The 22,939-nt window shown below is 42.2% G+C and overlaps 1 protein-coding gene across 1 annotated transcript; it reads right to left on the reverse strand.

The window, feature by feature from the left end:
* Positions 1-1,825: 1,825 nt before the first annotated feature.
* LOC114874072 lies at positions 1,826-21,885 on the reverse strand. The gene is given in 14 exon segments (XM_029182998.2): positions 1,826-3,561; positions 3,563-7,464; positions 7,908-8,144; positions 8,398-8,544; positions 8,641-8,815; positions 8,922-9,021; positions 9,097-9,268; positions 9,414-9,768; positions 10,562-10,687; positions 10,783-10,910; positions 18,618-18,782; positions 19,956-20,151; positions 20,281-21,125; positions 21,522-21,885. Coding segments are annotated over 13 exon segments (6,597 nt in total). The 5' UTR covers positions 20,668-21,125; positions 21,522-21,885; the 3' UTR covers positions 1,826-3,054.
* Between the last annotated feature and the right edge of the window lie 1,054 nt (positions 21,886-22,939).

The raw sequence follows: 22,939 nt of genomic DNA on the forward strand, positions 1-22,939 counted from the left end.
ACGCAGGATTGGTTTGATGCTAAAAACGTGTTTCAGTGAAACGCAGGATCGAATAAACAACCGTACCAGATTTCTCTCTCTCAATATATTTATTCCGTTTATTTATTCATAACGACTTATGTCTCTATGCTCTTCAAATATACAGTCTTATATCTGGCATGACTCGTATCCACGGATATTTACAACAATTCTCACAAAACGTCACGTAACAACTTCATACACACCCTTTGTAAATATAACGTTTCTTTATAAATGATTTCTCTTATAGGATCCGTGTATTCTCGTCATATCGACGTTCGCAACAATCGTCACACGAAGGCGGTATAAGATAAACGCATTCTACTTATCCTTCCAATTAAATCAATCTTCCCTCTTCCAGATTCGTAGAAAAGAAATGTTTCTTTTAATATAATAGTTTCTTGTGTAAATCGAGGAGTGTGATCGTGTAAAGAAAAGAACAGAGAACGCGTATTGTCGGGTCAAGGATGAGTTTAAGAAGAGTTCATTAACCTTCGAATAGCGGAGCCGAGTCTTTAATGACCCAAAGTGTAATTTAGATTTTGACACGTTGAATATTATGAGTCACTGATGACCGGCGCTAAAAATTGCGTAATCGAATAATTGAGAGGAAAAGAAATTGAAGATAATCGTGGGTCTGGATTGACCCAGCCACTATTATTCGAAGATTAACCGAAGTGACTCGAACTTACATGAAAAACCGAGGAAATTGTAAAAGATGTCGATTCATCCTTCGAAAAACGATCATTCGCAAAGCATGACGAACGATTAATTACTATCGACTGCTTATCGGCTACCTACGTCTAGATAATTTCATCTCTTAACGCGCCAATGCCTCGTTAAAGCACCTTTTTACGAATACTTTCTATTCCTCACAGGCTTAAGAACCTCTACCGATTCGGTTCACTGAAGTTGTCTGCTTGTCAATTAATTATTCTTCAGACAGTTGCGTTAAATCTGCTTCGATAGATTAATAAAATTTTCACTGACATTCGTTAAATATGAATAATAGTTAAAGCAATCATTCAGGTCCAATATATTGCATCTACTCCAATTAGGTGCAATTAAAGATTAATGCCAATGAGAAATTCATTAATCAATCCAGACAGACCCAGACGACCCGCTAATTCGTACGATTTTTTTAATCAAGCGCAAAATTGTTGTTAAAGCGTTGCGTATCGTGATCCAAATGCCTAATAGATCGTTACTTTGATATTATCCTCGTGAATCGACGAGGTGGCTAAAAACGAACGTAGACGAGCGAAGGATACCTTCTAGAAGCACAATTTTGAGAAATAAATAATTAGAGCAAATGATAAGTGTATACGATCGCACGAATTGCCTTTTCTACGCGCAGATTTCTACATCGGATTCTTGCTCGACGATTTAGTCGAATTTTCACGCGAGATGATCGTGGAGGCACATTAACGCAGCTACTTCGAAAATTTTGTTATCGATCCTCGCTTTCTACCAAATCAACAGACTATACCAGCCTAAATGGTGCGTATAAAAATCTACACGCATCGAGTTGCGAATTGACGAGTCTACCTGCCAACGATGATTTAAATTGGACGTAATGATTGACAGATCAACATCTATACCGCCTATGCAAGCCGAGAAAAATAAATTACGGGCTATCTCTGTACGCTTTTGCGATGCGATTTTTGTCCTTTGTTCACAGGGATTCACAGTTATTAAAAATCATAATCTGACAGATTACAACTTAATTTTTAATTCCATTATGAAAAAATATCAGATCGTTTCAAAAATTTGTATTATTATTAAATGTATCCCACAATATTTTTTTTTTCTTAATTTAAAATAAAGATGATACGTTGACTGAACAATGTATAAATTTTCAATGACCAGAAATGAAAAATCTACCAAAGAAGAATGATTCACATATTCAAGGTATAAGCATAGCGTGGCTAAGCTCGTACGTTCAGTGGCGGCGACAATACGAGGATTATCTCATATTTAGAAACATCTAAAAATACTACCTTTATTTTATATAAAAAGATCGACTCGAGCAACTTCGAAGCTCCAATCCTCGCCATTTCTCTCTGTTCTCATTTTAATAATATACAATTAACGACTATGTAGTTATGTACAATTTGTTTCAACCACACCTGCCCCTTTCGTGTCTACAGCCTTGACAGTTTGTTCTTCCACCTGTGCACGAGTAGGTTTGCGCAAACGTACGGACAAATTAAGCTCTATCGTGGTAACAGGTTCAATAATTTTATACAATCTTACCGGGGGCTATATAACGTATCTGTTCGAAGGAAATTTCGCGTTAGCACGGTTCCTGCGATCGATCCAGCGCAGCGATTCGTGATCGCACGCGAGATCATCTCCCGCGTTAAAGCGGGAACCGAGTTTGAGGGAATGGAAGGCATTTCGTTTCAACGTATCTTTTTCACGAAGCTTCGTGCGCTTTCCGAGCTACTTACAGCAATTTACCGAACGATCGAGCCGCGATAACCAGATTTCCTGCGTGATTGGAGGGAGATTGAAGGCATCGCGTTAGAAATCGTTTTGTCGAGGATTTCCACGCTGTTCCGCAAGCTTTTTCTCTCGTACCGCTCACGAGGGGCCGCGTTCTCGTCGAGCAGAATTCGTAAAAAATGAAGAGGAAAAATATTCTGGTAATTAGTCAACGTTCGTAGACTATTAAGACTCGGAGATAAACGTAGCTTAATTGGCTAACGATTAGGAGAGAGGAAGATAAATTGTGAAAATTGTTTAGCAACGTTCGTCAGGATATAACGTTGCCTTAAACTAGACGAACGATATACGTTCTTTCGTTTAGTTCATAACCGACACTTACACGCTAACTTATAACACCGTACGATCCGTGTAACATTAGCTTCGACGATTGGCAACATCAGACTCCAGAAACGAGAAACAACGATTTAGGCCCACTTATCTTACATCCAGCACACTAATTCCTTGCACGAGTGTACAGATAATCCTTTCGTTTCTATCAATATGTCGATACGGAAACGAAAGAAACGGAAGCGTTACCTTCTTACACTATGACCTCTTCAACTGTCCCATGTCTGTGCCCTTCGGTGAATAGAGACCCAGTTTCAAAGCGAGTTCCTTCGGCTTCCTAGTAGGATTTCTCACAGGAAATGGACTGAACTGGGTTCTCGGGCTGATCACAGTATCGTAATTATCCTCCACGTTTTTACTCGAATGTCCTATGTTACCCAGGCTCAGAGAAGATTTCTTGTAATTGTTCGATCCACTCCTATCGGGCAACTCTCCGTATTTCCCAACGCTTATCTTACCCGGAAACTCCGGATGAGAGACGGGACGTTTCGATTCGTCGATCAAACCCGGCGAGAGTTTCGAGCCGTAATGATTGATGGAGGAAGGAAAGTGTTGATCAGCGAACTGTCGATTCGGGGACAAAGGATGATAGTCCCGGTGTCTGGTCGTCAAATACGATCCCACTTCTGCTTCTGTATCGATGGAGGGCAATGTGGTCAAGTGTCTATCATACTCCGTGCCCTTCCCATGGGAATATTCCTTCGGGGGACAGTGGATCGTATTTACGACGAAGAATCTCTGAAGATTCACAAGGATAATCTAAGAAGGTAGTCCCGCTCTCCAAACACCTGTCCTCCTTGGTAATGTACTTCGTAGGTGTCAATTGTTCGCTGTTACCGTTGCTGTAATAAGGAGATGACTTGTTCGAGCTAATTATAGTTCTATCAGTCGAAAGTGACATGTAATCGGTGCTGACTTCTCTGACTGGTTGCTCTTCGTATCTCACTCGAAACTCCAGTGACTCTTTTGTCATCATTGGACTCTTGAGATGCAGGTCGTAAGTGTTGATCGAGATTTCTGGTTTATGATTAATATACTCGTACGTGGGATCCATGATGGGTTTATCGTAAACAGTTGTCGCGAAAGGATTAGTAGGTGTATGCTTGGGAGATAGTTTAGGTTTAAAATCGAAAGCTTTATAGGGATCATAGGAGGTCTTCAGAGGTGAAGTATCGTATGGGATTGGTTTAGAGGTGTACCTCAACGGTGATACGTCCTTGAAGGGTGACGTGTCAGGTACGTATGGAATAGAGGAAAATTCTTTCTGAGGAAGCTCCAGGGTCGGATCGGGTAACACTTGTGCCGAAGAGATTTTGTCGAGTTTCTCTAGTTCTCTGTAGATATCTATGTCGCTTTTCGGGGACGAATCGTCGACTCGGTACTTGGATACTTGGTACGGTAACACGTTCTCGGCGTACTTGGGAAACTTGTCAACCGGAATGGATGGCTCTTGCGCTGATCCCAAGTCGCTTCTGGTTTCGATGGAATCGTTGGATGATTTATAAGAGAATACGTTCGTGGAGATGCTGGACAATTCGAGGGCGTCGATTTCGCTAACGTTCTGACTGGACGGTCCCTTGTCCAGGGTAACTATACTGGCTGGAGAATGCTGCTCGTAATTTGCCAACAGTTTCGACAGTTCCTCGTTTATCTTGCGATCTATCAGGGCCTCTCTGGTGTTCAAGTAGTCGTGGGATATCACCTCGTCCACGTCGAAATGATCCATCTGTTCGGTTTCATCGATCAGAGAAAGTTTTGACAGTTCTTCGTTAATTTTCGCGTCGAACTCGGACACGCTGGTCGCGGTCATGTTGTCGAAATCCTTGAAATTGATCCTCGCCAACTCCTCGTTGATCTCGTGTTCGTTCAGCCCCATTTTCTCTAATATCGGACTGAAGATCTTCGAGATCTCCTCGTTGATAGGACTTATAGTGATCTCTTTAGAGATTTCTTCAAGATCCGGCAACCGTTTCTTCGCCTGACAGGCAAGAATCTTCTGAAGTATCGCTGAGTTCTCTTGGATGATCTTCAAGGCTCGATCGCTGTTCCGTCTTCCATTGTCGCTCTTCTTCCGAGGTTTCACCTTGGTCCACACCCCTAACTTCAACTCCCTACCGTCATCAGAATCACAATTGTCTTGACTACACGCCACAGTCTTCAGTATACTGTCACTGTTTTCATCGATATTGATTTTAGGGTGAATGACGTACGACTTCCTCCCCTCTCCAGTTACGTTAATATCAGGTATCTCTAGACGTTGTTTAGAGAAGCTACTAGCTGAATTGCTGAAGGTATCCTGTCTCCTAGCTTCTAAGCTCTTCAGGTCCTCCCAGATATAACTACTCTTCTTCGTCAGCATTGCGCTGTCCGATGATCCTTCATTTGCTTTCGCTTCCAAGTGTTTGATGTCCTCCAGAATGTCGCTGGATCTCTTCTTAACCATCGAAGTGGTAAATTCATCCGAGGACGCGGATGATTTCATGTCAGCGTACCTTCTGCTATCCAGACTGCTGGAACTCCTCTCCAACAACTTCGATCTATCTCTGTAACGATAGTTCAAGTAACGTTTGTCAAGTTTCTCCTGAGGTAAAGATGGTACCACATCCTTCTCGGACAGAGGATCGTCTCCTCCGTCGTCAAGGAAGTCCTTATCTTTACGGAAATAATCACTACTGCTTGATTGATAGAAATTGATATCCTCAGCACCGTTCCTTCTATCGATCAAGTTCGTGGTGGGATCTTTCTTCAAGTTAAACTCTGATCTAACGAAACTGTCGCCTTTTCGAGAAGCGGTATCGGTATCTTTGATATCAGCTGACTTCAAGGACTCGTACTTGGGCTGATAACTCAGAAACTTGTTCGATTCTTTCGAACTACTCGATTTCTGTTCGGGCGAGGTTTCTGTGCTGTCCAAACTGGATCTTCGTCTCGATCCGCTGTACGGAGACGTCGGAGTCTTCTGGTTAGGATTCGAGATCGGGTAGAAGGGCGATGTGGCGCTGCTGAGTTCCATCGACGAGCCCGACACGTCGTCCTGGCCCCGTCTATTGAAATTCGAGGTATATTTTATGGAGTTGGCACTTATTGGCGATTGAAGGTCCGAACTGAACGACCTCTCGGAAGACTTTATTTTACCGGGGCTGCACGAATCGCTGGAACTGCTTACCATCAACTTTGGACTGCTCTCCGACTTGTTCCTCAACGAGTCCGTGCTGATGGGAGTCGTCGAACCCGACATCTCGTAACCTTTCTTCGTGTCCGTCTTCGTGCTGTCTCTCGTAACATCCGAGTCGATGGAACGAAGTACCAATGTCTTCGAATCGGAACTAACCGACGAACACATCGATTTGTCCATCGAGAAATCCCGAGAGTCTGATCTAACCGGGGACCTTGGGCTCACTGTTAAGCTGGAAGGTTTCGAGTCTGGTCCCATGGTTTCGCCTGAACTGTACGATTTATTACTTTCAGGCGTCTTAGGACTCTTCAACAAGTCTGAATACACTTTCGTCTGCAGTCTGTCAAAAGACTTCTCCGTTGTTATCGCTGAATTTGTTGGAGCTTCAGCAGTCAAGACGGTGACTCCACTCGTTCCATGTATAGTCGGTGATATTTTGCTTAATTTCTGATCCACCGTCCCTGGAGCAATTGGAAGGTGACCCACGTACGTCTTACAATAAAGTGGTCTTTCGATGTTCACGGTGTTCGATGAGTCACCAATTAAACTACCCATTTTTGAACCTTCGTACGGTTTTATGTCTAAAGGAACTCTGCTAGAAAAATCGAAAGATGTTTTGAAACGATCCTCACCTTCCGTCTGTAAATCGTTGCTGGGTTTGTCGACGATTTTATCGTATTTCGTATCTAACGATGTCGCGTAACTGGAGAACGCGCTTGAACTGTCTTGACGAACGAGTGTAGGTGATTTCTCTTCGATCGGGTCCTTCTTGATCGTGGGGAGTTCATCTCGAGGAAGATCCACGATTTCTCTCGTGGACTCTTTAGCTCGAGGTCTCTCGTGAACCAACACTTCATCCTCTTTCGTGGCAATCGTGCTGCTACCGATATTTAAGTAATCATACTCATTCAAAGCCAACGATTTTCTAACAGTACTGCTATCCGAATTATAGTCCACCGATAGATTGGGTATCGATTTTTCCGTTTCCACTGTTTTTGTCGATGAATCGTCCGGCGACGCTTTGCTCTGCGCGCTGAACTTTTGAGGAACCATTGAATTATTGTCATCCTCCGCCGACAATCGTCTGATCTGATCGGTGATTTTGGCGATCGACATGTCGCTTAAATTATTCTCTTCCGAAGTATCGAAGTCCTTTGAACCTTCGACCGACTTACTTTTTTCTTCGGTATCCAACGACACCGTTTCGCGAATCGGTGAACCATCCACTCGACTACTTTTATCTTCGTCTGTTGCTATAACGTACGATTCGGAAGCTGACGTTAGATCTTCGCTGTCGACGTCACTGAGACGGTCCGGTTCGTCGCATAATTCTGTGGACGTGCTGTCGCTGTCACTGTCAGCGGTGCTTCGTTTCGGAGATGCCAGCTCAATTTCCGCGGTTTGAAAGGTTGCAGCGTGACTTTCTGCTACATCTAGGACAATTTGGATATAAATTAATTTGAAAATTTAGAAAAGCTAGAGTTGTTCGATATTTTATTAAACCTTCTCGATAAATGGTAAAATTGTAATCAGGTTTGAATCTTAGATACAGCGATCTTTTATTACTGATGTAGGTAAAACAGTTCTATACCAACTGCTGGTAGGTGTTAACCAACAGAAGGCACGTTCCATTGCAAATTTCTATGTTACCATCTCACGATACTCGAGTACCATCGATCAATATATAAAACGCCTGTTGGAATAGTATAATATTTTTCATTTTTATAATTAATTTTCAAACCAACGTTTTCTTCAGATTAGATTTTCAATTTTAATTAAACTATGATTGGCTAATGATAATGTTGACTGCACTCAGAATATAATTACCCATTTTTCGTTTAAGACTCAGATTGTGCCCTGTAAACATATTTTGTACCTGAGGAATTTGAAGCCCTCTGTTTTGGCTTCTTCGTGTCTTTCCAATGAAGAGTGACGCCTTGTCTGTCCCTTCGATTCTGACTTAGAGTCGTAGGTTTCGTCTTGGTCGATGCAGTACCAGAAGGTAGACTCAAGGGTCGATTCTTCCCACTCACGAGTGCACTTTTGCCCACTAAAAGATGATTCATGGCCTGAGAAGTAGGAGGTGGTACCATGGTCTGCCTTGCACATGCAGCTGCGTCAAGAAAAAACGTATGCATTCTTCTTCCCGTTGAATTTGCAACGAGCGTACATCGTTGCAATAACTCTTATTCTACATCTTTGAACACTTAAAGCGGGCGACAAGCTTAAATGTTTGCATAATACGGCCAATAAACGTTTCCTTTAAACTGCAAGCTTTGAAGCCGTCGAGTGGGTGTGGGGAGGGTCGTTTGTTATCTTAAATCTTAACGTGTAAAACTAAATTAACGATTATAATCAGCAATTACCGGAAAGTATAATGTGCGCCTGTCGTTGGCGTTCTCGCAACTTGGCATACTGCTGTTTCAAAGTGCTAATATCCAAAGCGAGACGTTCTCGATCACTGCTGGGTGCCAATGCCTGCAGCGCTCCAATCGTTTGCGGTATACGATCCACTAAAGGATTTCACCATGTCAAAAAGGTACAACCAATTTCGTATAAATAAAATGATCACCACGTTAATACGCACAACATCGTTTCAAACCCTTTACCTTTCTTCAATCGTTGCGCCATGCTAAACATCGCAGCAGCGACAGCCAACCTTTCGTCCTCTTCGGTGTCGCTATCTTCATCGTCGCTAAGCTTCCTCGCCCATGGGGTGATATTGTACCTATGTTTCTCTCTAAGTCCCGTTACACCGTGCAAAGGTCCCATACTAACAATATTCTGCACGAACAACGTACAAACCGTTCTTTAAAATATACAACCGCAAGGTGGTCGCTTTACGGGGACACGAATGTCTGATGAATTTTCATGAATAGTTTGAACGAACCTTTATGAGATTATTCGTGTCCGTGAACTCGAGCATCTCCCTCGTGAGAACTCCCATTATACTATAAAATTCATCGGCTGATGTCACGGTCATGATACGACTGTGAAAAGAAGATGATCTTACATGGTGATTCACTTAATAGAATCAAGGTATGAATGTTTAAACAGCTACTTACTCCGAAAGTCCTTCCCAGATAGTCAGCGCTGTTCTCAGTAATATTTCGTCACCCTCGAGGAATATCAGATCCCAGACCCGGAGGACCGCTTCCTGGGGCAAGCAATGACAGAAGAGAGTAAGGAACCATTGCATCGTGAACACATTCGTCAGAGGTGGCTCATAGCTGCTGCCTGAAAAATCATTTTTCCAAATGAAATAACTGTCGAGTAAATTAAATAATTTATTATATAGGTCAGCAGTGACCCTCGCGGCATTCGACGCGTTAAACGAGTCGAGGAGATAAAATTACACGGAGATAAGTAAGGTGATCGTTACCTGTCGCCTTGTCCTTCGCGTCGTTCTGCAGTGCCTCCAGGTGTTTCGAGAGCCTGGGCAGCCTCGCCCTGAGGAGATCTCGAAACACCGCCATGTCCACGGACAGGCCACGCAGATTGTCCGCGAAATAACCCTCTGGCAGGACACCCTCTATCAAGTAGATCATCACCTTCACAGCGGCGGACTCGGCCCGATCCATAACTTGCAGAACCAGAGCGGCCAACACGTTCAGGCCTTGGCAATAGCCGACGGACTTGTTCCATCGCGCGAAACCGAGCAAAACTCGACGAAGCACCGCCTGATTGTCTCTGCCAGCCGCGCCGCAAAATAAACTGCACCCGGTCCTGTGTAAGTCCTGAAACGACACCGTCCCGTGCCCTATACGATTCCTTTCCTTGAGTTACGATTTCGATAAGCAAAGAACGAAACCATGGGGCTGCACCATGGATCCTCCGTACGACTCGAGATGCCGCGCCGTTCGTTCGTTGATCGCGCGAAAGGAATAATTGAAAGGCTCATCGGCGATGCTTAATTGGCCGGCGTCGAAGTGATTAATGATCGAAATTTAATTGGCCCTGATTATACGGCCAACGAAGACCGTTAAGGACCTGATACCGAATCACGTCAGCTCGGATGGATTTTTCTGCGATGTCGTTACGTAAGATGAACGTTAAATCATGTATCTTTTTTTTTTTATTGGACCAAGATCGTTCGAAGGACTATCTCGAAGATACCGAGAAGGTGAGAGCTAGTGAAAGCTTTTATTTATATACTACGGGTTATGAGAAGTTTTTTTCAGTGAAACGTTTAGTGGAAGGAATGAAAGAATGTAAAAAGTGGATGAATGGATCGGCAAGTTATATCGGTCGACGTTTCATTAGAAGATTCAACAGAAAAGTTTTCATTACCTGGTACTTGAATAGGGTCATCCCTAATGCTTTTAATCGATAAAACACACGTACAAAAAGATGGATGGAAAAGGAGCTTGATAAATTTGAAATTCAAATTTTATCAAGCACCATTTAAGAAATTTCTTTGCTATCCGCTGTTACGAGGAAGAAAAATTGAGAAGGACAGAGTGTAACGAAAAGTACGGACGGTACGTGGAACAACTAACGTTAAAAAGTGTACACGTTTTTCAGACTTACTTTAACGATTTGTATACCGAGCTCTTCATCGTCAGGATTGCTCCACTCGTTGAAGCAGATCTTTTCAGCCTGCTTCCAATCTACGCCACGCTGTTCCAGATGACGTTCTGCCAGCGTCAGCCATAACTGTGAAATATTTAGAGAAGAGAGAGAAAAATGAGGATGCTCTCGTCTCTTAAAATAACAAGCCACCAGCTGGAAGAATCTTGTCTGATACTCGCCTTCCTTCGAAATTCCGGCGGAATTCCTCCCTGCAACCTGGCGACCATCTTCATCGCGTCCAGCCATTGTATGAAACCGCTTTCTCCCGGTTGCGGGGTCAGACTAAATCTCATCTTCGTGTCTTCGACTGTAAATTGGGTAAAAGTAATATTGGAAAATAAAGACGTTCAAAGACAAAACAGTGTAAAGAAGTTAAAGTCATTGAACAACACAACCATGAAACTATCGCAGACGGTAAGGAAAACAGTCGTTAGTTAAGTGACTGGAGTAGTTTCTATCGGATTCAACAAACAGAAACGTTAATGTCTTTAATTCGATCGGGAACGTCGGTTCCCGTTTCATTTCATTTATAAAGTTTCACAATCAGACATTTGGCTCGACGGTACGCGACAGTAGGAACAAAGATGGCTCGGTTATACGGAATCAAACGCTTAAATGATCATAGAACGCGAAGCTCATTAACGGGTTTATCGTTTAGACGGTTTGAACGCTTTTAATATAATTATTTGATTAGCTACCATGAATTCCGAAAGCGTCTGCGCGACAAATTCTACAAACGCTCGACCGAATTGTGAAATATTCAAACTACCTCTCGATTGACATTAGTGATATTTGAATTAAGTTTGAATTGCTGGGAAGTGTTTCTAAAACGCTGGAAAATTAAATTTGTAATTGGTGTTAAATGTTAATTGTAAAAGGTACAAAAGCGTAAATTTGAAAATTAATTATTGATATCCTTCATAATTTTGGAATTCTTAATACTTGATTGCCGGAGCGAGTTAATTTGACTCATTTACGATTTTAATACTATATATATATAGAAAAACTTAAATAATTTTTTTTAATAGAATTATGAAATATATATATATACAAATACTAATTCCTTCCCCTCCCCACTTCTTAGTTCCAAACATCCAAATGTGCTATATCTATTTGTCCGGCAATCTAGTGTTAATAATCTGGGCAATTTGTAGCCTAAAATTAGGCGAGAATTTTCAAAATAAAGACTTTTATATATTGCAAAAATAATATCTAAAATCATAATACTAAATTTAAACTTTGAATAGGTTGGGTGAATAAAGCTTTGGCTCTGCCATCCAAGGGTTGAGCTTTCACTATGTCTTACTGCACACTTCCGTTTCTACTGCGGCAGTCTAGGTATTAATAATCCATAAAAACATTGCATTCAGTATTCAATTTGTGCAATGTAAATGGCTAAGAAAATTGAAAGCAGATGCAAAGTACAGTACGGTCTTCAAATTTTTAAAACTTTCCTGCTGACAGTTTGAAACTTAACAGAAAAGTCATGAGTCATTAAAACTTCTGCAGAAGTTGATCTGCTTGCAGCTGCACAGGATTCTTCGGAAACAAACCGAATACAAATTTAATATATTCAAGCACGAGTTTGTTATTTAAGCCGCACTTACCATTTCTCGATTAATGAACATCGTTCGTTTCGTTTGAAAACTTTAAACACTAATTTCGCGATGCAATTTGTAACTCGAGTGAAATGACGGAAATGTAGAATCCAAGAATATTTGAACATGACGCAAACGAGAATCGGTTTCCATTATTCCTTTGTTATTCGAGGATAGCTAAGAGTATCCTGCAACTTGAATCTCGTCTACGCGTAACCGAATCTCTTTTGAACCATCGCAATTTCACTCGAACAAGATCAACTTGATGGGAGTTTTATTCGGTTTGAAGTAAAATCAAAGAGGATAAGAACGATCTACTTTTCCAGAAACTTGATCACCGTTTCAACCGATTGTTAATCGTTCGTAGAATTCCCAGTAGCATATAAATCAGTTTGAAGATTTTATTTAAATATTTATAACAACTTAGAACGAATATGCAAATTAGCACAGCGTGGAAATGAACTAAATTCATTTAATTAACCCTCGGACGGTGGTGACCGGGTCAATCGCGACCCCGACCTTCGTGTGCAACGATATATGGACTAAAAATAGGTACTCAAGTTTCCAAATGAAAGATTTTCATATATTGCAAAAATAATATTTTAAGAAACAGTGTAAGGACAACAAAGACGTAGTTCCACCCCCTGAGGGTTAAATACCGAAGAACATTTCCTACAGCCTTCTTTTCTTCTTTGAAGAATAAATTTGAAAATATAAGAAACAATACAGAACGTAGCACAGCAAGATCGTATACAAAGTGGATATTGATCTTGCATCGAATACAAAGAATTTTTCCTTTAAAAGAAAAATTTGCATTCTATTTTCATTCCCTGCTAAAGCAAACATTGATCGTAAAAATAAAGCGTTGAACGAAAGCAGCTTTCGTGCGTAAAATCGTAAATGAAACATTGTTTCGTGCAAACGAGACGAAATTAAACGATCAACCACACCGACGTTAGATCAGGACGAGTCCCGCATGCAGCGAACTCGCAAGACAACTGTTCACCTTCCAGTTCTTCGTACTTCGAGGCAGAGCCGGCAGCTCCTGACGCGAAGTTTTTCAGGGAGTTGAAAAATCCGCTCATTCTCCAATTAGGAACGCCACTCTTTCTTCTTCATCGTCACTTTCACCTCTCCCGTCTCTTGTTGCACTGCGTACAACCGCCTTTCAGCCGTTTTCGTGATTCATCTTCCGTCGCTCGCGAGTTCATTTTCTCGAGATCTTGCACGCCGCTTGCGTTCTGCGAACCATCATTCCTGCGAGATGCATTTCTATCGTGTGTCTGAAATTCCGATCGTACTGTTTATTCCCCGAAACGATGGTAAACGTCTTCTAGAAGCAACCCCACGGGGAAATAAGATAGCAACGACCGAAGGAATAGAAGAGAAACGCGATTTTCCGAAGGAAAGTTAAAGAAAATATTTGATTCCCGTTTGTTTGTTGAAGGAATTTTCAAGCAAGTGGTTAGAAGTGCTGTAGAATTTTTCGTCGTAAAACGAGCCTCTTTGTTTATTTAAGTGCTCGTGCCCAGTACCCTTTATTTCACTGGAAGCGATACTGAACAGCTGTTCCGCATTGAAGGCAACAACGGTAGTATTAAATTCTTCAAAACGCAACCGTATGACCAATCTCCGAGCTACTAATTCGCGACGGTACCAGATGCACGATTACGATATTAAAAACGAGAGATCGTTTCAAGTTCTCAGCGACAAAACGGAACAATTTCCGCTGCAAGACTTTCAGAACACGTTCGTGTGAGATGTACCACCTGTTACAAGCACGTAACACGAATATATCGACGTTACAATATACGTGGGACTATTTGGTGAAGAGATTCATAGATAAGTTGTCAATGAATAGATGAATAAATATGGACAGACAGGGTACCATATCTATCAATAAAATAGCTTCTAACTAAATCATTCAACAATTTATTTTCTTAAATGAAGATAAACTGAAGAAAAAAATAGACAGTTTAATAAACAATTTTTTTCTAAACAGCAGAGTTAAAGTGCAAAGGTCAAATAGATAGCGAAACACCTCTGTAGGTGGAACGAAGAGAAAAAGAAAAGAACAATTGAAGTGGTTGCATATGGTTGCTACCCTCTCCACGATCTCGAGCACAAACACACAGAGAGTAACGCACACGCTTGAATCGCAACGCTGAGCGAGGAATTAACGCCAGCCGAACCCGTATCGAGCGTTTTGATTTATCTAATCCCATTCTGGCAAAGGCGTTCACATCGATTTCCCGAGTCTTTCCAGGCCTACTTATTCCTTCCATACTACCAGCACAAAAGAACATCTCCCGTGGAACGTTCCAAGCGCACCAGTACAATTTACGACACCTTGGATACCCTTCTTTCTCTTTCAACCACCCTGGTAGTTCCCTTAAATTCAGCAGACGTCTAGTACGCTCGAAAGGACGGAAGGGAAAACGATGCCCGTATAGCTGGACGTAATTCCATCGATCAGGGATATTATGAAAACACATTCCCAGGAGACAACCCCGAGGACGTCTTACCATTGTCAGTGCGCGAATCGACGTCGTGAAAGGGAAGTGGACGACGCCGTGTCCCCATGAAAACCGCAGGTCGGGCTACGCATCTGTCCTCGTGTCATCGAGCACACTCGGTTCTCGAACACTCACCAGAAGGTGGACACTGACGCGTACTCGTTCACACGCTCGTCCAGCTCCATGTACACGTTCGAGTAGAAAAGAACGGTCACGAGAACGCGATCGAACTCGCACGAGGAGATTTAGTCGGGGATAGAAACGCGACTCGACTCCGGTCCGTTTCGTTTCTCCTTTCGTCTCGTTTTCACGGCTGACAGAGGGTTGGCACGACCCTTTCCCCGAAAGATGTACGTCGAGTCAGCTGAACGACCACTACGCCGGCGGAAGTGGAGCTCCGTTACGCGCTTGCGTCCACCGTGACAATAACGATGGTGGCGAAGGTGTACGGGAGGGGTAGTTGTCCCGTGGAACCCTGCAGTAGGCACTGAAACTGCTCCACGAACCTACCGCTCCGAGAACCTTAGCGATCAACCGTTCCCCTAACGGCGCAGACGCGAAAGCAAGCCCACACCACCCTGCTGAGAGGAATTTGTACCCGTGGGGGTGCTCGCGTGCACCTTCCTTCTGCGGCCAACACCGTGGCTCACTCCTTAGGGGTAGCTTCAATCTGCTTGTTACCTTCTATCTTTCCTTTTCTTTTTTTTCCCCCGTCGTGTCTTCGACGACGCCGTGTTCTCGTCTCTTCCTGCTGTAATTTGTACAGGACTGCAGATTACGAGGGGTTCCCTTTTTCTTTCTTTGCCCTTTAACGAGCAACCGAGCGAAATTGATGATTACTTCCGTTATTTCTTTGCTCTCTTTATGAACAACTTCTTCGGTGGTTGAATGATTGCTTCGTCGGAATGTTTAATTAAATTATTCCGGTTTCTCGTTAATATTTTTCTTAACGATTCGGTGAAATTACTGTTTCTTTTAGATTCTTCTTCACGGCTAGGTAAACGTGTTGACCGTTGCATTCGTGACGATGCAAGAGATTTTATCGAGCCGCCGCCGTCGCGGTGCGGTAGTCGATTTTAATCCGCGTACACAATAAAGCTGTGTACTATGGATCGATGAACTTATCGACTCCGGTCCCTTTATGGGTCAGTCGGAAATGTCGTCAGAGTCGGTAGCAACACGCTGAAAACTAAGGCCATCAGATATGTACGTGGATCTAGCGTGTATCGCCCCGCTATTCACGCTCACCGTCGAATGAATCTCTCGTGACAGGAAATGAAAAATAATTGCCGAAAGCTTCGTTCGAGCTTTTTTAATCATTCAGTACCTGTTGTGTTCTTCCGCAGCTATAAAGTAGCATTTGCACTGCAGTTTACGAAGTTCCCAGAGGATAATTCTTGGTATCCATAAATGGTATAAATTAATAGAAGCTCTATAAAACTTGTATTCTTACTATACTACAAGCATGAAAGAACCGTGTACGTTTCGTTTGACCGTCATTTAAAACCACGATAACCATACGACGTTATCAATTCTCGTGGTTAGGTGCAGGAAACAGTTAACAGATCAACGATACGAAGTTGATTCGCTGAACGAAGAAATATAAAATTCCACTTATTCTTTCTGGTTTCGACTGTAAGAATTAAAGACGAATCAGCGGGTACTGCTCGCAGGTAAAATTACCTCTGTCGGTGTCAACAGATCTAAATTGCGTGTGCGAGTTCGATTGAGACACGCGATCCCTTTTGCACGAGAGATCGACCCATTTCGACCGCTTTCGATGCAACGTTGTGTGACCGATTGTTCTCATTTCCCATGTCCAACTGACGATGGTTGCGTTTGAATTTCAATGGATGATGGTCAACGTCGATACTCGCCGTTTGAGGCAAAAAAATGATCAGAACGCGAATTCTTTTAATATTTGGATTTCTCCAAAATTAGAAGAGTAGAACCACTTTGAAATTCTATTTCTTTTCTGTAAAGCAGAATCAACAACGCATCGTAAGTTTTCGAATAATTTAAAAGTCCGTGATCCTGTTGCATCTAATCAAACAACACAAATAATTGATACGATGTAGCACAACAAAGCATTGATTCCCATGCGATTGCACGTTCCTGCATGTTTTATATGCAAGAATTAGGTTTAACAATCGATACGATCGTCATCGCATAATTCTCGTGGGATTTATTCCGACAGATAATCAAGTTTCTATTATAGCCGCAAGGGCATCGGGGTAATGACTCGGAAACGATTATTTAATATTTTTCACGGTTGCTTGAACTACCGAAGAAGCCGGCGCGAAAGAAGAGAGTTTAGAAGCGGCGTTTGAAAAATTGCACGGGGTCAATAAGTTCCTCGAGTCAAGAATGACAAATGACCAGGGAATAGTTGCTCTTGGAAATAGAATAAAAAGTAGTGTAACCGATGATAGATAGCGGCGAGTCAAACTCTTAATTCGTTCCACTCGTCTATTACACCGTTACAGACCCGTTCAGTTTTCTTCAATTTATTTTCATTTAAAAAGAATTTTTCAAATTACCCTCGTTCTTTGATCGAGCAAAGCGTGTTTTAAACTCGAACAAGCGTATCAGCTTCGAAGTAGAAAGGATCGCGGGATGCGTCGAGTTCATCGCACTAAATGCAGATCCAAAGTTGAAGAAGACCAAGGAAAGTTCCGCATTTCCGGCTCGCAGGCGCAACATCATTAAAACTTTATCAATGACGCTGGGCACCGATGGTTTGGTCGCACGTTCGCACGACGGGCATGCGTGTTGGTCGCGATACGCGCGGCAAAGTCTAATTATTGATCACCGACCGCATCGTGCCCACGTGAAAACCAACCTCTTTGTTTCCCGGATGAGTCGGCCGGGCCTGATGTGTTTGCCATTTCCAGATACCGCGTTAAAAAGCATCGATAACGCATTTTCCTAAGTGCTACCTTTTAAGTGGCGACTTTCAACTAAAAGTGTGCTGATCCACTGAAAACGGCGGGTACCGAGAAGAAATTAACGAGAGGGTAGAATGGAAATACGTCTGAGGGGCTGCACGAGGGTGTTTCGAGATAATTATGGTCTACCCAGCAGAAAAGGATTTTGAATTTCAGGCATGCGCGATGGAAAGACAAGCAGACGTAAACGCGCCGAAGAACGCTTTTAGAGAAGATGAACCGTGTAGGTGTTGAAGATTTAATTGAAATTATGTACCAATTTAATTGAGTTAGAATTTGAAAAAGATTATTATAAAAATTTGTAAATGCTGATTGCATTCTTATCCTTCGGTTAATTTCACAATGATAAAGCCGAAGCAAAATGCAATAATCGTTTTACAATAACCAATAACGCAACTAATACCGATAGAAAATTATGAAAATTGTTTAAATAGCTTACTTTCTACGTGTAGCCTCGTTCGTTATGTTATTAAAATTGTACTTAATTTGTGTATCTGTATTAGCATCCGGTACTCGAGTCAGTTTTACTGTCCATTAGAATTACTGTTCCAACTGTTCCATATTTATGAACGTGAAAAAGCGATAAGATAAATAACAAGTTGCCAGCGTGGTTATAAAGTAGCCACGCAAATCGCGTGGCTGTTTTTGACGTCGAACGAAACGAAGATCGCTTTTGTCGTACGACAGTTTTATTGTTCGAAAGGAAACCCGGAGCTTCGAGCGACGTGTCTTCGTATTATACGAAAGCCTATTGTTTACTCCCAGACATTATCTCCGTGGTTAAACAGACGTTGCTGTTTGTTAAACGTTACTTCATCTCGGTTCGACTGATTTTTATGACTTGGATGGAATACGTCAGGGGAGAAATATGCGGCGATTTAATTCAATTGAAATTAAACGATAACATCGAGTTACAATACATACATCAGAAGGAATTACGAAATATACTCACTACGTTTTCGGCTAAGAGCTTGAAGATGAGCCGTAATTATGGCGCACTGTTTTTCACGTTTGATAATGAGATAATCCTTTCGTCGCAGCTGTCGAATAAGCATTCCACCGGTATGATTGATATGGTCCCGTAAATTCAATACCAATACTTGAAGTTCGTGGTTGCCTGGAAAATGAAACTCGTATTAATTAATCAACGAAAATGAATATTTGAAACCGACTACGGTTGGAAGTAAATTAGAAGTGGTAGTTGGACTGAAAGGTGAGATACTTTGAGAAAATATCCGAATTCCCGTTGCAATCTTGATAACGGCCCGAAAGAACTCATCCCCGCGCTTACGTTGACCCCGGAAGATTAAAGTTCCTCAACCCTTTCGCTTTGCGCCCTCTGCGTTCTTCGATCCTGCTAGACGAAACCCACCCTTCCTACTATTTTCTTTCATCATTCCGAACACGAGTTCGGATGTTCTCGCGATTATGGTCTCCGCAGTAAATCTTTGGTAACTAAGTTAAATTACGTTCGCTTCGACGTTAAAATTCAAATGACCTAACTTCGCGAAAGGCATGATCACCCGCAATTTAACGGATCGAATAGATTTCAATCGACCGAGCATTTATCTTAGCATCTTTTCCAAACGTTTATCCTGCCTCGCCAGTCTGACGCGTGCTTATGGGTTTTGGTTTTTAAAATTCACGCAATCTCACCCCCTGGTTTACGCTATGCATGTTCAACGAGATGGAACGAAGGAGCGTCGTGTATAGAGATGAAAGAAGCGTTTCCCTCCTTGAAAGAAAAAAACAAGGAAAAAGGTAGCACTCCGAGTCAAAGAACCTTCTTGCCTCGAAGTCAACGAGGTCGCTTGTCTGTCTCGGCTCCGCGACCTCTTGTCTCGTCAGCTTCTATCAGGGCGTCTTTGCTTAATTCGAATTCAGGCGATAAGTTAAATTTCAGCACCGTTACCCTTTGTCCTTAGTATTTGCAAGAAGAACAAGTGACCCTAAATAAAAATCAATCGCATTACAAACCTCGATGAAATAACAATGAAATAATCATCATTGTTGTTCCTCTATTGTTTTGAGAAATAAAATCTCCGTATGAAAGGAATAAAATTTACTCCGAAGTCGACTCGGCTTACTTTCACGAGACCAGACAATAAGTCTAGTCACTTTCGTTCTCCAATTCTGTCCGTAAAATAAGCATTTTCTCCGTTTCCACGGGATTCACAATAAACGTCCTCCGGCTAAACGTGTTTATCAGACGCCCACGCTTGTCTCCTCCCTTTTTTCCTCTCGTGATACACACGTAACACGTTTTCATCTCATATTGAATTACTCTTACTTTTCCACAGCAGACGCGCCTTTTGCAGATGCTGGTGTTGCGGATGTATCCTCAGGGATGAAGCTGTCGAGTCGCTTTCCGATCGTCTTCTATCACCGTCTGGCAATCCGTAGATATCCAACAACAGCTGATCCACTAACAACGAGACGGTACGTTCCTTTTTTACAGGTAGATTCGGCAATGGCGTTGGATACGTCTGAAAATGACATTTCTCATTCGAACTGTTCTCTAAAGTCTTTGTTAATACCTAGAATACTGTGGAAACGTATGTACTTGAAATAAAACTTACAATCTATATTAACCTATCTTTTGTATCAATAAATACCTTTGGTTCCCTGATCACAGTCTCGCTTTTCGCATCGTTACCATTGTTCTTACAGTCAGTTTCATTCAAATTCCTCGCATCGTTCATCGACTTCGATCTTTTCAAGCATTTCTTCTCCACCTTGACCGGCATCGCGCTGGCCCTTCTCGTCGGTCTCTTCCGGTTCAGCTCCAACAAATCCGGGCCTTGCCAGCTCCTCTGGAACAAGTTGCATTTCCTTCTCTCGTACAACGAAGGGAACTGATATCCTTCGGCACAGTACAAAAGATTCCTCGTCTGGTGCGTGACGTACACGTCGCCGAACACGCGCTCGTTTTCCACGGCCACGCATTTCACCCGGTAACTGATTTCCGTGTATTTCTTCAACGGTTTCACGGTGCAGCTCATGGTTCGTGGCTACTTGGCGAGGTTAACGAAACTCTTTCGTGGAAACGTGAACGAGTCCATCGAATAGATCGTGCACGGGACCCACCGTCTCTTCTTATCCGTACGGTTCGCGATTCGCCAAATGTTCGCTCATTATTTCACCCCGTTTTATCCGACACATTTACGCTCGTGTACGCGAACGAAATCTTTCACGAGCAAATGGAATTGCTGTCAAAATGACGGGTAGGTTGACCGGTCACGTTGTTGGTTATTACTTCTGCTCGAATCGCGGATCTCCGTCGTCGCGGTGGGTGCAACTTCAGCGCGGAAACTCGTTAGCAGGAAGCACGCGAGACTGCTTACACGTTCCGAATGCAAATTCACCGGCGACAAGAAATTTTCTCCAATTTAAACCTCCTCGCAATCTAAGAAACCTTCGAAACGAATCATCACGGTCCAGTGAACTCGCAGCTGCGTTCCTGAAAGAAGGATACAAAATGGTAAATGAAAGTTTAGCATAATTAAACGATTCTTTTTCCCATTTGTTTCTCGTTTAACAGATAAGTTATAGGACAATGCTTGGTCACCGTTTGCACGCTGATACGGTTAAACCACGACCATCCGCACAATTGTAATTATCTAACATTTATCAGAATTGATAGGAACGCACTCGTAATTGCATCTGTGTTTCAAGGTTTCAGGAAGAACGGGAACCTTGCACGATTGTTGTAATTCAAAATAATTATTTCAAGAGACGTTGTAGCCTGTGGCAATATTTGCTAGCGAGACGGCGGCAATACGCTTATCACGATTAAGAGTAACAAAGAGAAACATCAACGGTGATTCAATGTTGGTATATTTACTAGGATTAATACCGGAAATTTACGATACGATTAAATGTCACAGGTTTCACACTTCCGTTGGGCAAACTTTAAAATGTCGCCGGTTGTATTTATAGAATCCAATTACAGCTGTCAAGTGTGTAGATTTAAAAGAAAATTCATTTCACCGTTCACACGTTCTGACAACACATATGTTAATTGATATACGCGTTCACTTTGATGTTTAAATTAAATGAAATGATATTTTCAGAAATTCTATCGTTCCTCGCGCTCTTTCATTTATGAACTCTTAACGACAATTGTATTCCAGTCATTTTAGCAACTTTGAATATTTTCCTCGGTGTTTCATTGCATTCTCTACGCGTCGTAACCCTTATCACGAGGCGAGCAATTCGCTTCTGGTGGCCAGACCGCAACTGGAAGTGCCGGCGATGATAATCGTTTCATTAAGTCCGTACCCTACACTTACGTAGCCAGCCAGCAAGTTGACAGAGGTGGTGAGCGCGACAAACGACACAGCTGTCGTTATTTATGATCGCCGCGTGTCCAATGCGAAGATGCGACGAATTCTCCGGGCGTTGAATAAAAATTGCCGAGGAAATTTTACGGTCATACAAAAATAAATTAAAAAAGCAACTAACAAAAGTGATACAACGCAATACGTTTCGAGTACTCTCAGAAAAATTTTACGACTGTAAAAAGAAATAAATATTAATGAGTCAAATTACAGGATGATGAATACAGTACAGAAACATTAAGCGATAACGGTTTTAGTGCAAAAATGTAAATAAGCAACTTAATAGTTTTTCTTTTTTTTCTCTTTTTTTTAAACAAATTGTTGGCAAATTGTACGACTTACCAGTCACGTTGCATTCCAACACTTTGGTCACAATTTTCCGATAGGAAGTACGACTTTAAGGCGGTCAATGAAACCGTCGCTGTTATCGGCGTCGCTGATACTGCGCCCGGCGTTACGTAGTGCACACTCAGCTAGAATTTTAAATGCTCTCTGAGTGTGCACTAGTCGTTCACCTGGTAGGTTCAATAACCCTTTCTTAACAAAAAATCGAACGTCGGAGAATAATAAAGAAGCCAGAGATAAATTAAGACAACGTGCTTCGGCATAATTTCAAAGATGAGAAATTATAATTTAATCAAAGCACAAGAACCGCTATGTTAACCAATTATCTCAAAAGGAAACGATGAATGTTTTATTCGTTTCAACAGAGAAGAATTGAAATTCCTTCGTTTGATAACAAAATGTACTAGACCATGAATTGAAGATGGTTTGATCGATTCGTTGGTCGCGTAGAAGATACTGTCGCTATAGGAACCAAACATTTATGACGGCGGTTGAGAAAACGGAAATTGCAGAGTGAATCCACAGGGATCTACCAAGATATTATGCTTTACGGTTCCATCGTTACGACGCAATCACGACTCGATTGAGC

The sequence above is a fragment of the Osmia bicornis genome, chromosome 2, assembly GCF_907164935.1.
Source record: "Osmia bicornis bicornis chromosome 2, iOsmBic2.1, whole genome shotgun sequence".
Lineage (NCBI taxonomy): Eukaryota > Metazoa > Arthropoda > Insecta > Hymenoptera > Megachilidae > Osmia > Osmia bicornis.